The sequence below is a fragment of the Aspergillus fijiensis genome, assembly GCF_003184825.1.
Source record: "Aspergillus fijiensis CBS 313.89 unplaced genomic scaffold BO72scaffold_35, whole genome shotgun sequence".
Taxonomy (NCBI): Eukaryota; Fungi; Ascomycota; class Eurotiomycetes; order Eurotiales; family Aspergillaceae; genus Aspergillus; species Aspergillus fijiensis.
In genome coordinates, this window is record NW_024469011.1 from 196,549 (window position 1) to 210,249 (window position 13,701).

At 55.5% G+C, this 13,701-nt stretch overlaps 5 protein-coding genes across 5 annotated transcripts; 3 read left to right on the top strand and 2 right to left on the bottom strand.

The window, feature by feature from the left end:
* Positions 1-151: 151 nt before the first annotated feature.
* Positions 152-1,128, top strand: BO72DRAFT_529204 (60S ribosomal protein eL34; the record flags this gene model as incomplete). Its single annotated transcript, XM_040950233.1, has 4 exons — positions 152-249; positions 316-329; positions 549-672; positions 937-1,128. The coding sequence occupies exons 1-4, from the start codon at positions 226-228 to the stop codon at positions 1,126-1,128; spliced, it is 354 nt and encodes a 117-aa protein (XP_040799657.1). The 5' UTR covers positions 152-225.
* A 5,306-nt stretch (positions 1,129-6,434) lies between these two features.
* Positions 6,435-8,881, top strand: BO72DRAFT_407799 (aspartate--tRNA ligase MSD1). The gene is made up of 3 exons (XM_040942365.1): positions 6,435-6,727; positions 6,828-7,534; positions 7,590-8,881. Exons 1-3 carry the CDS (start codon positions 6,514-6,516, stop codon positions 8,721-8,723), a joined length of 2,055 nt encoding a protein of 684 aa, XP_040799658.1. The 5' UTR covers positions 6,435-6,513; the 3' UTR covers positions 8,724-8,881.
* On the bottom strand, positions 8,849-10,945 carry cox10 (protoheme IX farnesyltransferase). The gene has a single exon (XM_040939336.1). The coding sequence runs from the start codon at positions 10,863-10,865 to the stop codon at positions 9,264-9,266; it is 1,602 nt and encodes a 533-aa protein (XP_040799659.1). The 5' UTR covers positions 10,866-10,945; the 3' UTR covers positions 8,849-9,263.
* Position 10,946: 1 nt separating this feature from the next.
* Positions 10,947-12,291, top strand: BO72DRAFT_164941 (putative monosaccharide-P-dolichol utilization protein). The gene is made up of 2 exons (XM_040939337.1): positions 10,947-11,834; positions 11,896-12,291. Exons 1-2 carry the CDS (start codon positions 11,208-11,210, stop codon positions 12,193-12,195), a joined length of 927 nt encoding a protein of 308 aa, XP_040799660.1. The 5' UTR covers positions 10,947-11,207; the 3' UTR covers positions 12,196-12,291.
* Positions 12,292-12,296: 5 nt separating this feature from the next.
* On the bottom strand, positions 12,297-13,413 carry med8 (RNA polymerase II mediator complex subunit MED8; the record flags this gene model as incomplete). The annotated part of the gene is made up of 2 exons (XM_040946988.1): positions 12,297-13,068; positions 13,289-13,413. 2 exons carry the CDS (start codon positions 13,411-13,413, stop codon positions 12,297-12,299), a joined length of 897 nt encoding a protein of 298 aa, XP_040799661.1.
* Between the last annotated feature and the right edge of the window lie 288 nt (positions 13,414-13,701).

Consider the following 13,701-nt stretch of genomic DNA (forward strand, 5'->3'; position numbering starts at 1 on the left):
AAGCAAGTCTGAAAAGAGGTGGCGGCTCTGCTCGGGCCGGCACTAGTCCGGGTTTGGGTTAGCGCAGTCTCGCCAAATCTGCGCTAGCGTGGCCGCCCAGGGCTCCGAGCGAAACCCACACAAATCCAGATTACCTGCGAGAATTCTACGAGGTTAACGACGACAACCCGACGACGCCGCCGCCAACTTCTTGACCACCCCAGCCTCGAGGTACGGACAGACAAAATGGCGAACAACAGATTGCAATACGTGAGTCAAATCGTTATCCGGAAGGGTAAATTGAAGCAGGATACTAATTTTTGATCTGTTTTGCAGCGCCGCCGGAACCCGTACGTTTGAAATTTCTTTTCCCAGCCCTCACAGTGTTTCCTCATCCCTTTTGGCTCCCACCAGCCTTCTTGTTTTCGATCGCTACGGTGCAAATCACAAGTGTGCTCGATTTTGTTCTGCGATGAGAGACAATTTGCTGAAGAGCGGGGATTTTCGACTTCCATGCGATTTTCATGATGGACAAGAATATTGATGGATTTTTTTTTCCTCGTCTACAGGTACAACACGCGGTCCAACCAGGTTCGGATCATCAAGACCCCTGGCGGTGAGCTCCGTTACCTTCACATCAAGAAGAAGGGTACCGCTCCCAAGTGCGGTGACTGTGGCATCAAGCTCCCTGGTGTGAGTAATCCCCAGTGATTCCTGTTCGAGCGGAAGTTGCGGGAGGTGGAAGGCAAAAACGACAATCACGATATTTCCGACAATCTGTGGTGCGCGGGTGCGCTCGATCGACCGGGAAGAAGATTCGCAGACTTCGACAGAAGAAAAATCTCTTTCCTCAACGCCAATTCGAAAAGAAAAGAGACGGGAAGGGAGAAAGGCAGACAATGCAAGGAAATCCAGCAAAGCGCAGTTGGCTGATCGTGGCTCCGTCACCACTTCTAGGTCCCCGCCCTCCGCCCCCGCGAGTACGCTCAGATCTCCCGCCCCAAGAAGAACGTCAGCCGTGCCTACGGTGGTTCCCGCTGCGCTGGCTGCGTCAAGGACCGCATCGTCCGCGCTTTCCTGATTGAGGAGCAGAAGATCGTCAAGAAGGTCCTCAAGGAGTCCCAGGAGAAGGCTGCCGGCAAGCGCTAAATGCGTCCCTGACGGTTTTCTTTTGTGTTGTTGTCTTTAATCAAGGAGCGGAACATGGAAAATTTTTAAAATTAGCTGGGAACGGACGGCTAGCGCGGCAGAATAAAGGCCCGTGAATCAATGAATTATATTCATGAATTGAAAATTTTCCACGCGTCCATGCTGATTTCCAAGAACTCACGAGTTGATTTCCCTTCACGTGTCGACACTGTAGAAAAGGATTCCTTCCTGCGGCCCTGCCGGTGTAGCCGGGCTTGACACCCGAAAGCACATGTCTCCGTGACATTTGGGCCTCGTGGCAATCTAATACTCACCCTGCACCCTGCGAGTAAGAAGCACGTCTTGACGTGAAGTACGTACGCATCTAGCTTGTATTTCACCTCATTCTCGACGACAAGCTTCAAAGGCTAGTTCAAGATCTAGGCCCTTGTCTTCACGTCGACAGGATTTACCGTTCTCGTTGGAGTGATCTCCTGTAATGGAAAAAGGTTCAACTGTCGCAAAGCCGCCTAAATGCAGCAGTCCAACGTGCCTTGGAAGTTCATGCCATACTTGTGGCTTCCCCCATAACCGCAGGCTCGGGCTCAGGCTCAGGCTTCTATAGACACTTGCCGCAATAGGCGAGCCTTTGCGTCACTATCCAGCGAAGGAGGGCCAAGGGCCTGTTTTCCTACATGGTGAGAGAAACACGCCAAAAACAAGGGCCGAAGGGCTAGGCAAGAGCAGAAACCCAAGGTACTGAACGGTTCCGTTAAGTGTCAGGGATGACTGTTTCGGAAGCAGCAGAAAAAGAAACATAACAAGCCATACCTAGCAAGCATACAACAAGGCTGGTACCTCCAGAGCCCTGCTAGCAAGCATTGGTAGGAGGTGCGCGGCGCGTCTATGACCATACCTCCCACGATCTTCTTCCTACCTCCGCGGAGTCTTTCAGATCACCGCTGTAGGGGTAGGTAGGTAGTAGGTATATGAGGTATATTCAATGGCCGATCACAGCCAAGTAGGAAGCATGGATTGGTCCCACGGCTATTTCCCCAGGTCTTTGGTTGACCATGATATGAGTAGATGGCTTGCTTTGTGATACATGGAGTTCCTTTTGTCATTGGTTTTTTTTTAAAAAAAAAAAAAAATTCTTTGCTTTTCCTGACACGTTAGTTCTCTTTTTTGCGCATTCTTTTATGGAGGGCTGACCCTGACGCTGCCCGCATACTGGCACCCACTTGGCAAACACAGCAACAGGCTAGGCAAACTTGATTCAATGATTGGGAAGAATGGGATTGTAGGAAATCCCTTTGATCATGTCCCATTGTCACATCTACCGGGCATAAACTAAAAGTCGAGTGTCGATTCTTTGTTCGTCGTCAGCATTCAATGCTCAAAGTTCCTCTATTTGACGCAATTAATTCCTAGCCATAGCACCCTCCCATCAAAACCAGCGATACCTTTTCTGTCCATTGGATCGGCCCCCTTGTACATATCGGCGCACTAGAGCAGGATGTTCTGCAGCTGACAGGCAACTGACAGGCGAGGGTTCCGTCTCAGTTCCTGTGGTGCTGTTCCTTTGCATCATGGACTCGCCTACAGCCGCTGGCCAATTCAGTGTCCGGGGGAGATGGAAGCTGCCAGCTAGCCTGCAGCCTGGGCAAGCGCTCCTCCTAGGCACTGTCAGTGATCTTGGTTCTAGAGAGGGACCTAGAACACTCCTCTATTTCGAGGCTGCATAAGCCCGAAAATATGGGCGCGTCAAGCGGCGGAAACGAAGGTAAAGAAATAGGTAGCCCCTGTCTAGCACAGCAGGGACTATGATTGGCAATACCGCCATTCTGAGAAGTCAGTAGTTATCTTCCTCGTCTTTGTAATTGTTAACACTCTCGTCTGTTGGATAACCGTAATCAAAATCCTGGATGACACTGGGGGACATCGCTCTCCATCCATGCCTTTCCCTCACCTTTCGCCCACTTCCGGTGCTGTATTTTTCTGCAACCTTCCTATGCAGCGGTGAAAGAGCTGATGGAGATGCAGTCTCAGATCTTCAGAGCGATATCTAAGAAGGAAGGAGATAAGCACCTGGGCAACAAGCCAATCTCCCACCGCCACTTGACGGCGTCCATCCTCCGTCAAACCTGATGTTGCCTGGTTCAATTTTCTTTTTCGTCCCTCTGAGTCCATCAAAGAAGACGCAATCGTTGTATGATAGTCGGTGTGCATCGGCAAGCCAATTTCAAGATGCAGCGGTCATTGGTCGGATACAATAGCGTGCTGCGACTAGTGCTGGACGGACTTTCAGCATGTTGAGGATAGAATGAATACTGTACTTAGTACTTAGTGACATTCTGTCCTGGCTAATAATTGTCGATTGACCGCCAACCAACTGGACATACGCCACCGATGTGACTTCGACTAGATGCTTTGTGTTATTGCTAGCTTCCTTTGGTCAGAGACAAAGGAAACAGGGGGGGGGGGAGGTGGGGCATGAAATTAGTGGTGGGCAATGAGCAAGGAATCTTACCCTAGTGTAGCAAGAAGAGGGGAGCGGACACTACTGAACTTACTGCTCATTACATCTCCAGCATGTCGGAGATTGGACCGAGAAATATCCAAAGCGAAGAAGAAGAAGAAGAAGAAGAAGAAGAAGGCAACCAACCATTCCAAGCTAGCACGGGGTACATTGATGTACGGTTAGTAGTGTGCTGTGCTGACCCCATTTGCCGGCTGCCGCCAGTGTGTACTAAAGTACCAGTACATGCTTATCTTCCCACAAGTACGATGCCACTGTCCAATTTCATCCAGTAGAAGAGCTGTAATAGTGAGCGGCGACAGGTGACCTGATGACACAGGATGAATCAAGCTGAAGCAGCATGACGAATGTTGAGAGCTGCCCAGATTGCTCTGCTCAAGAGAGACTGAGATGTCGTCCGGATCTGTATCACACCACCAGTGAATCGGCAATCTTATGAGATCAGAGTTGTGATATAGGACTCCACATTTCATCAACTCACAGATAACAGGAAAGGTAATCTTGCTGAATGAAAAGAATCAAGAAAGAGTGGGTAGATCGGCAAAGGGCCCGTGATCCGAATTCTTTCGCCACTGCTGTCTTGTCTTCTTGATCTTAACTTTTTACCTTTAGACTAAGACGTGCATCCGCGAGCGATGGGTTCGCGGTTGGATGCATTCACATCGTTCGTGTCAAATCTTTGGGGGGCATGAATTGCCTTCGGTGTACTCAACGCCCTGTGGCTGGAGGGAAAGAACTACCGAGATCGATTGAGAGCGGGGAATGGTCAAGACGACCTTCAGCTACAGGACGTACTTTATTTCCCAGCCTGTCGGCTTCAAGAATATACCTTCGCTCCCGATTCGAACAAGTCTGGGCCCCTCGTAGCTGAATCATATTTAAGTATCAGTACGTTGTGCGGTAACAAGACGTTTAATGCAAAAGTACCAATGGGGCACTTGCGCATTATGAAAAGAAAAAATACAAATATAAAGAAAGAAGACCACCTTAATCAGCCTAATTTTAGGAAGCGGGAGTTGAGACTTAGAAGCCTAGGGGTATGTACAGGATGTACAGTAACTTAACTTACTACTATGCCCGGGTGCCTTTAGAACGTAAATGTGGGCCAGTGGCAACTTTTTATGACCGCCTTCATTTACCTTTACCGCTTCCTCTATAGGCATGATCTGAAGCTCTTCCACGAATGCCAATCATGGGTTGTGATAAAACCGGCAGATCTCAAATTATCTAATCCAGTTCCACTTTTACGTTCTCAAGGCACCTTACCGAGTACTTACTGTACAGCATAGACGAAACGCCCTAGTTCGGCTACGGTCAGCTTAGCGTTGGTCTGCTACCCCAAGATCACCGCGCTATCCTAGAGATAGTAAAAGGTACTTTAGTCCCATCATAATAAACAGGGAAGTGGTGTAATGACTTGCATTTTTCTACCAACATGTCGGCACTCGGATGAGACAGAGACAAAGGAAGAAGGCCGAGATTCAGTCCAATAGCAGGCTGATGTATGTGTAGGTTGTTACATGTAGAGTGTATAGAGTGTAGACATAATGGATGACTCTTGAAATATTTCCATAAATCGGACAATCGAGCCATGGGCAACCCTTCTCGCTTTTTTGCAATTGCTGATTAGCCAGTCGGGACCATTGCGAAGGGCAACGTTGCCGATACCACCGTCTGCCCACTATGGTGGAGAGTGAAATGCTCAACACGAAATGATCGAACCTTACGATGGCTCCACTATCCGAGAGTCAATAGTGCTAGTCTAGTCTAGTCAGTAATTTCTAGTTAGTACGTAGCATCTATATCCAGCGTGGTAGGCCCATCGCACCCTCCATACTGGTCGCAGCTCAACAGCTCGCTCCGAAGTCCTTAATCCTCGAGAGGCCCAAGGATCTTGGGCTTGTCTGAAAAGCAGGATGAAAGAAGATATCCATTCAACGTTGCTCTAACCAAATTGTTTTGGTGTACTCCACCTTGCTTGCGAAAAGATCTCGGAGCGAGCTGTCCCCCGACCATGGCATTTGGTGGCAGTGATCCTTGATGCCCCCGTACACTAATTTTGGCTAAGAAAAGTGGATAAGCAAGTGAGAAGTGTCAGGTTGGGCGTGTGAGTGCCTTGGGTACCCAAGGACGAATCTTTGACACATTGTCAAATCGAGATTAGATGCTGCCAGTCCGGCGAAAGCCGGTAAGCCAGATGCTGCTTGCCGTACCGTCCCGTGCTAGCTATATGAGCATCGACAATTTCTTGTAAGAAAAAAAGGCTGAAGTGGATATTATTGTTCCAGTTGATTGGCGAGGCAAGAAAGCCGCTCGGTGAACCCCAGATCGGACTATGGCAGCCGAGTACTAGACCTAACGCACGCGTCTCATAGCTCGTCTTTTCCCGCAGACGGCCTTGAAGCTATGGAAGCAACAGTTCTGGCGCATATCCGTTTGTAGAAGGTGGTGGGGACAGCGGACAAGGGCCGGGCAGATAGCGAAGAGCCAGCTGGGGCCCAAGAGGAGAGATTATCGAAAGATACACGCTAGGCTTTCATCATCTGGAGAAATCAAATGTTAGTAACTATCGTTATCAAGTGGTTCGGTTCGAATGTAGCACTCACTTCAAGAAAACTTGGAAGGATGAAGAAGAAAATAAAAAGATGGGCGGAGAATTCCTTTTTTGTAGTGGGCCGGGCAGCGCTAGGATCGATGTGGAAAGCGGAAAGATCCCATCTGCCGTGTCGTGCCGCCTTGGAATCCGCGGCTATCGGATCATCATCCCACTCGGCGTCACTCGACAAACAACCTTCTGCACTTGTGTTTGACCTCAATTGGCCTCTCAGACTTCCGTGAAGCTTTGCGGGAACTGATTGCACTTGATAATGTTCTTGGCAAGGGCCTCGCGATACTCCCCTCAGCTCCGCGCCAGCTATGTCGAGATTTCCAACTACATCCGCGGCCGACGACCGGCGTTGAACCGGACTTTCTATGCGCAGAGCTCCCCTCTACGATCTTCTCATAGCGAAGAATCGCCTCGCGAGCACCTCCCAACTACCAGGAATACATATGAACTGCTTGAAAAGTTCAAGAACTCGAGTAAGTGGTTCCGATCACTCCGCTCTACCTGTTCTCGCGATATCCCGAGACATTGCGACAATACGCCATCGCTAACCATCATCATTACCATCTGCTACAGTCGAGTTTCCGTCCCCGACCTATGACTTCGAGACATTCCTCGCCAACGCCCAGCCCGACCAGGAGGTCGTCTTACAAGGCTATGTCGGCAACCGCAGGGAGCTGTCCAGCAAGCTCGCCTTCGTCCGTTTGACGGACCCGACCATGAAACACAGCGTGCAGCTGGTCTCGACCAAGAAGAGTGGAACCCTGGCCGCCCTCAAAGCGGTGCGCGCGCACAGCCCGGTGGTCATCAAAGGCACAGTCCAGCGGAAGCAAGCAAAGGATGCGGAGATGGCCGAGCGAGACCCGTGGGAGATCGTCCTGGGCGAGATCCAGGCCCTGAATGAGTTCCCGAACGACATCGTCATGACGGGCGACCACGTCCACCCGCCCAAGCACCGCCATCTGCAGCTGCGCTCGAGCAGCGAGCTGCGCGAGGCGCTGCGGTTCCGCGCCGAGGCCCGCAACGTCTGCAGACAGGAGCTGGAGCAGTCGCGCCCGGCGTTCGTGGAGATCGAGACCCCGTTGCTCTTCAAGTCGACCCCGGAGGGCGCGCGCGAGTTCCTGGTGCCCTCCCGCAAGCGCGGATTCGCCTACGCGCTGCCCCAGAGCCCGCAGCAGTACAAGCAGATCCTCATGGCCAGTGGGATCCCGCGCTACTACCAGTTCGCGCGGTGTTTCCGCGACGAGGACCTCCGCGCCGACCGCCAGCCGGAATTCACCCAGGTACGTTCCCCCCGTCTCTTCTCTCTGTTCCAATGACTGACCACGCTGCCCGCAGCTGGATCTTGAAATGTCCTTCGCCACAGGCAACGACGTGATGCAGGTCATCGAAGGCGTGATCCGCCGTCTGTGGTCAACGCTGATGCCGGAGCCCGCGCCCTCGGGCCCCTTCCGCCGCATGCCCTACCAAGAAGCGATGAGCCGGTACGGCTCCGACAAGCCCGACACGCGGTACGGGATGGAGATCTCGCGCATCGACTACCTGCTCCCGGTCGACCTCGTGCAGAAGATCACCCCGCTGACCGATCCGGTCGTCGAGGTCTTCAAGCTCGAAGGCAACGACAACGACCCGGCGGCCATGCAGGAATTCATCACCCAGTTCCTCGACTCGCCCGAGGGCGCGCCCTTCAACGAGAACCCCGACGGCGGGCCGGGGATCTTCGTGGTGGACGCCCGCAAACCGCTCAGCGGACTGCAGCCCTTCGGCTTCGAGGCCGCCGAACACTTGGAGACGACGCTGGGCATCGAGCACGGCGACCTGCTGGTCATCCAGGCTCGGCCGCAGAACTCGCTGACGGGCGGCTCGACGGCCCTGGGCACCCTCCGCCGCGCGCTGCACGCCGCCGCCGTCGCGACGGGCTTCAAGCCCGCCATCCCCGGCTTCGAGTTCCTGTGGGTGGTCGACTTCCCGCTGTTCACCCCGGCGGCAGCCGGCGACTCCGCCGAGGAACCGGGCCAGGGCGGCGCCGCCGGCTTCTCGGCGACGCACCACCCGTTCACTGCGCCCAAGACGGCGGCGGACGTCGACCTGCTCCTCAGCGCGGACCCGACCCGGGCCACGGCAGACCACTACGACCTGGTGGTCAACGGGGTCGAGCTGGGCGGCGGCAGCCGCCGCATCCACGAGGCCGCCGTCCAGGAGTTCGTCTTCCGCGAGGTGCTGCGCATGCCCGACCACCGCGTCGCCGACTTCGCCCACCTGCTCGGCGCCCTGCGCGCCGGCTGCCCCCCACACGCCGGCTTCGCCCTGGGCTTCGACCGCCTCGTCGCCGTCATGCTCGGCCGCGACTCCGTCCGCGACGTCATCGCCTTCCCCAAGATGGGCCGCTCCGGCGAGGATCCCATGGTCAAGGCCCCCAGTCCCATCAGCGAGGAGGCGGCTAAGATCTATCATCTGGCGGTGAAGGAGTGAGTCTGCCGCTTCACTTGCCGGTAGTCGTGGTGTCTCTGTATGTTTACGATTTCAATCAAGCGAGGCGGGATGACAGGTCAGTCTCCCGGGATGTATGACCGGCTGGCTTATGTCCTGTACTGTATTATAATTTTTTTGGTATAGAATCTAGAAAAAAGACATCTTTACTTCATTCATCACTCGAATATAGTGCAGCCTTCAGTACTGTTGATATGGTACAGCTAGCTCCATCTACCGAGTCCATCACCAGAGTAAGATCACAGGCACATAAAAACATCAAAGCTCCACGCGACGGCTGTTATACAAGACAAGGCACGGAAGGCCATTGAAACCAACCAGAAAAAAAGGAAAAGACAACGCCCGTCCCACATTCAACCAAAACAGGGAATCTAAAATATAACACGTAAATAGAGGAGTGGGACCAGAATGAGATGCACTAAAGAAAAATTCACATATAACCCCCCAGGCCATGCCAATCATTCTATATCTGGTTTCTGTTTTACACGGTTTTTGGTTTTTGGTTTTGTTTTTTGATCCGGTCTAGGCCCGAGAAGTGACCTGCGTGGGGGTGGTGGAAGTAGCAGCAGCTTCCTCCTCGTCCACGTACACATAGTCGGCCTCATCATCCTCGAGGTCATCGGGCTGTCCGAACGCTTGCTGCCACACGCCATCCCAGAGACCCTTCTTGGTGACCAGGCCGCCGACCAGTAGGACGGGGAGCTGCCAGATACTCGCCCAGAAGAGGCCGCGGGCGCTGCCCTGGCCGCCCTGGTACTTCCAGAAGCGGTAGGCCTCCTTAACGAGCCAGGCGTTGGCAAGGGAGCTGCTGACCAGGAACCCGTGGCCGACGACGCCGACCCACCACAGGCCGATGGAGATCGGGAACATCAGCACCGAGTAGCGCAGCGCGACGCGCGCGTTCATGGCCGGGTTCTTCCAGCAGAGCATCTTGTAGCCGGCGCGTTTGTACTCCTCGCGAATGGTGTGCGACAGCGCGTTGAAGTGAGGGAACTGCCACGCGAACAGGATCCCGCCAAGCAGCCAGCCGCCGACGCTGTCCTCGCTGAAGAGCATGTCGCGCCAGGTGTCGTGGCCCGTCGTCGCGGTCTGCCCGGCCGCGGCCACCCAACCCATCAGCGGCGGAATGCCGCCGACAATAGCTCCGACCCAGGTGTTGATCACGTGGATGCGCTTGAGCGGGGTGTAGATGAAGCCGTAGAGGATGATGTTCCCCGCGGAGAGGGCGGTGACCGTGGGGTTGGTGCCGAAGTAGAGCAGGCCCAGCCCGGAGATCGCGGTTGCGATCGCAAAGAGCACGGCCCCGCGGCGGGAGACGAGACCGCGGACGAGCGGGCGGTTGCGGGTCCGCGACATGAGGGCATCGTACTTGGGCTCGAGGAACATGTTGATGGTGTTGGCGCAGCAGCTGGACAGGAAGGTGCCCGCCGTCAGGTAGAGGAATGTGAGGGTGGAGGTTGAGAGAGTCGGAAGCGGGGTCATCGAGGGATCCAGGGCGAGGAGCGTCGAAATTGGGTACATGCCGTAGGCTGCACTTGCGCTCAGCACGACCAGAACAGATAACCGGGGCTTGCAGAGCGCGAGAAAGGCCGCCATTTTGCGGCGCGGGGACGTGGTGGGGAGGGCGGAGGAGAAGGCCGACAGCTGTGCGGAGGCGTCGGGGGGGATGACATGTTCGGCTTCGGCGTCGCTAGCTGCAGCTTCATCCTTTAGTCGTTTCCTGCGGCGGTGTGGAAGCTCTGTCTGCGTTGATTCGGAGGTAGTTGAGACCGGGGAGGAGGAAGAGGTAGAGGTAGAGGTCGGGTGGTGGTCTGATGCTGATTTGCGGGCGGGGGAGTCGGGTTGAGGGTTGCCATTGTTGGTCGACAGCGAGGACAGCAAGCTGCTCTTGTTTGCTGCAGCATCTTCGGCGCGATTGGAGGAGAAGAAGGAGCGGTGGAGAGATGCAGGAGGGGATTGAGAGGCGGCACTGCCGGAGTGAGAGCGGGAAGACGAGATGAAGCCGCGGAGACCAGCGGCGGAGAGACGCGGTGGAGGAGAACGTCTCAGAAGGCATTGGAATGAGATCCGACCGGCATCGCGAGTCGGTCCTACTGCTCGCAAGGAGCAGTGGAGGAGACTCATGACGAAGAGGCGGGACGAGGCAGCAGACAGCCGTGAGGAGGTCGGTCTGTCTGTCTGAATGCAGAGCAAAGCAACGGGATGGGAATCGGAAGGATTGAAGCCAAAGAGGGAAAGATGGCGGGTGCGGGCGACGGCAGGGACCAAGCATGCAGTGCGGCGGCGACCGGTGAGATTCCACCGGTGGATTTGATTATTTGATTGTCATCATCTGTTTTCTTCTGTTTTCTGGGGTTCTTTCTTCTCTCACGCTTCAGCCTACTTAGAAACAAGGCATCCACCTTCTCCTCCACACCATCAGCCTTCATCAGCCTTCCTCCTCTTCCATCAAACAATCCACACATCATGGATCTCCTCCAGAAATCCGTCCTGGATCCTCTCCAGCCCGTCCTTCGCCCGATCGTCTCGGCCGTACCCGAACCCGTGCACGATGCGATCATCTCGCTGATCGGCCAGTCCTGCCACAACGCCTTGGTGGTCGACCTCGACATCAGCAAGGACCCCGCCTGTACCTCGCTGGCCATTTCCAAGGCGCTGGGCATCGCCATCGTCGGCGCCAGCGCCATCGTCAAGGTGCCCCAGATCCTGAAGCTGATCAACTCGCGCTCGTCCGCCGGCGTCTCGTTCGTCTCGTATGCGCTGGAGACGGCCAGCCTGCTCATCACGCTGTCGTACAGCGTGCGCAACAACTTCCCCTTCAGCACCTTCGGCGAGTCGGCCTTGATCGCCGTGCAGGACGTGGTGGTCGGGGTCCTGGTGCTGGTGTTTGCGGGCCGATCCGCGGCCGCGGCGGCGTTCGTGGCGGTCGTCGCCGCCAGTGTGTATACCTTGCTGTTCGACCAGACCCTCGTGGATGCGAAGACGATGTCCCTGCTGCAGGCCGGTGCGGGCGCGCTGGGTGTGGCCAGCAAGGCGCCCCAGATTTTTACGATTTGGAGTGAGGGTGGTACTGGCCAGCTGAGTGCATTTGCCGTAAGTCTGTTCTGATTTGGTGTCTCGCCATGCGCACTATAGCTAATTGACTTGGTTCCAGGTCTTCAACTATCTCGCCGGTTCTCTGTCGCGCATTTTCACGACTCTGCAGGAAGTGGACGACAAGCTGATCCTGTACGGATTCATTGCCGGATTCTCGCTGAACCTGATCCTCGCGGCTCAGATGCTGTACTACTGGAACAGCCCGGCCAAATCGCAGGTCAAGAAGCAGACCAAGGGCAAGCCTATTGCCAGCGCCAGCGCCGCGGGCGTCGCGACCCCGAAGCCCACCGCCACCAGCTCGGGCATTTCCTCGCCCAAGCCATCCGGCAAGACTCCCACCACCCGGCGACGTGGTTGAGTGGTCTCAAATCCTTTTTCTTAGCTTCTTTAACCCAGATAGTTCTTAGTCCGCTTCTCCCCCGCTCCTTGTAACGCTTGTAACCATTGTAACGAGCAAAATCACCTCTGACTCGGCATAATCCCAACGGTCATAAACCGCAAAATCTCATCCAACGGCACAACCGGCGCCACAACCTTCTGCTGCCCCGCATGCCCCGGGCCAGAAGCAGCAGTAGCAGAAACCGGGGCAATATCAAACTCCAACCCCTGCCCTACGCCAGACTTCCTCCTCACCCCAACAATCTCCATCTCATCTGGCTCCCCCTCCCCTTCCTCCTCCCCACTCTCCCCCTCCTCACTTTCACTGTCATCGTCATCATCCTCCAACACCCGCCTCAACCCCGTCACCACATTCCCGACCCCTTGCTCCCGCTCCTCCAGCGTAAAATTCCCACCCCAATTCCTCCGCCGCGCCTCCTGGTTCGCCTCCACCGGCGCCCAATCCCACAGCTCGGCGAGCGCGCCCACATCATCCAGCCCGTTACCACTCCCGGCAGCCCCAGCTGCTGCTGCCGCTGCCGCCGCCGCTGCCGCCGCACTGCCCCCGTAGCCATTCCCCGCACCCCCCGTACTCCCCGGCACGAACGGAGGCGAGGCAGCCGCCAGCGACCCACCGGCCTTCCGGCCGCGCGCGACCCAGTCCTCGACCCGTGGATCGAGCTTGGTGCGCAGCAGCTGCTCGAGGGCGACGGTGTTGGCCGGGTTGCGCGAGGGGTAGGAGGGGCTGGGGTATGCGACGAGGGTGGCGAGGAGGTCGCGGTTGTCCGAGAGGTGGTCGGAGATGGTGAGGAGGTTGTTGCTGATGATTGTGGCCTGGGATTGGAGGGAGGTCCTGTCCCATAAAAAGAAAATCAGTAAGTGGTAGGTGTGAGTCGGTTTTATCGGTAGTTGGTGTTGCTTTACCCAAGTCCCCTGATGGGACTTGGGTTGTCGGGGTTAAGGCTATGAGGGTAGGGCATGGGGGGGGGCAGGTCAATGAGGGTTTGTGCATGTGTCCATGACGCTGAAAGGGGAAAATGAAAAAGGGTGGGGTTGGGGTGGACATAACATACCATGACGGCAGGGGATCACTCTGGTTCAAACTGGTGATCAACGAGGCCAGGGAATGCGTCAGTTGCACGAGGCGTTGACGCGATTGCTCGAGGGTTTTGATCTGATCCGGGGTGAGGGAGGACATTTTGGTGTCTGCTCGGATTCTCTGGCGGGGTGATGGTGGAGGGTGAATAGGAAAGGTCTGTCCCAGCCCAAGAAGAGAGGGCAGATGAGGTGATGGTGGTGGTGGTGAGGTACTGCTTGCTATATCAAGATGCGGGCGCAATGAAGGCGGTGGTTGGCGGAGTTCGACAGGGCAGCGGAGATGATGTTGAAGGTGTTTATGCCTGAGGCGACAATCGCCCTCCCCGCAAGCAACTGAGGGTCGATCCGCTTGTCGCTTTCCATCTCCTCGGTCTCCATACTAACTTAC

Bases quoted from the DNA above. Each gene is read 5' to 3' on its own strand.
- BO72DRAFT_407799 (XM_040942365.1), top strand. From the start codon at position 6,514: ATGTTCTTGGCAAGGGCCTCGCGATACTCCCCTCAGCTCCGCGCCAGC. The intron at 6,728-6,827 runs GTAAGTGGTTCC...CATCTGCTACAG, and splicing joins TGAAAAGTTCAAGAACTCGA to TCGAGTTTCCGTCCCCGACC. The intron at 7,535-7,589 runs GTACGTTCCCCC...CGCTGCCCGCAG, and splicing joins GCCAGCCGGAATTCACCCAG to CTGGATCTTGAAATGTCCTT.
- cox10 (XM_040939336.1), bottom strand. From the start codon at position 10,865: ATGAGTCTCCTCCACTGCTCCTTGCGAGCAGTAGGACCGACTCGCGAT.
- BO72DRAFT_164941 (XM_040939337.1), top strand. From the start codon at position 11,208: ATGGATCTCCTCCAGAAATCCGTCCTGGATCCTCTCCAGCCCGTCCTT. The intron at 11,835-11,895 runs GTAAGTCTGTTC...ACTTGGTTCCAG, and splicing joins GCCAGCTGAGTGCATTTGCC to GTCTTCAACTATCTCGCCGG.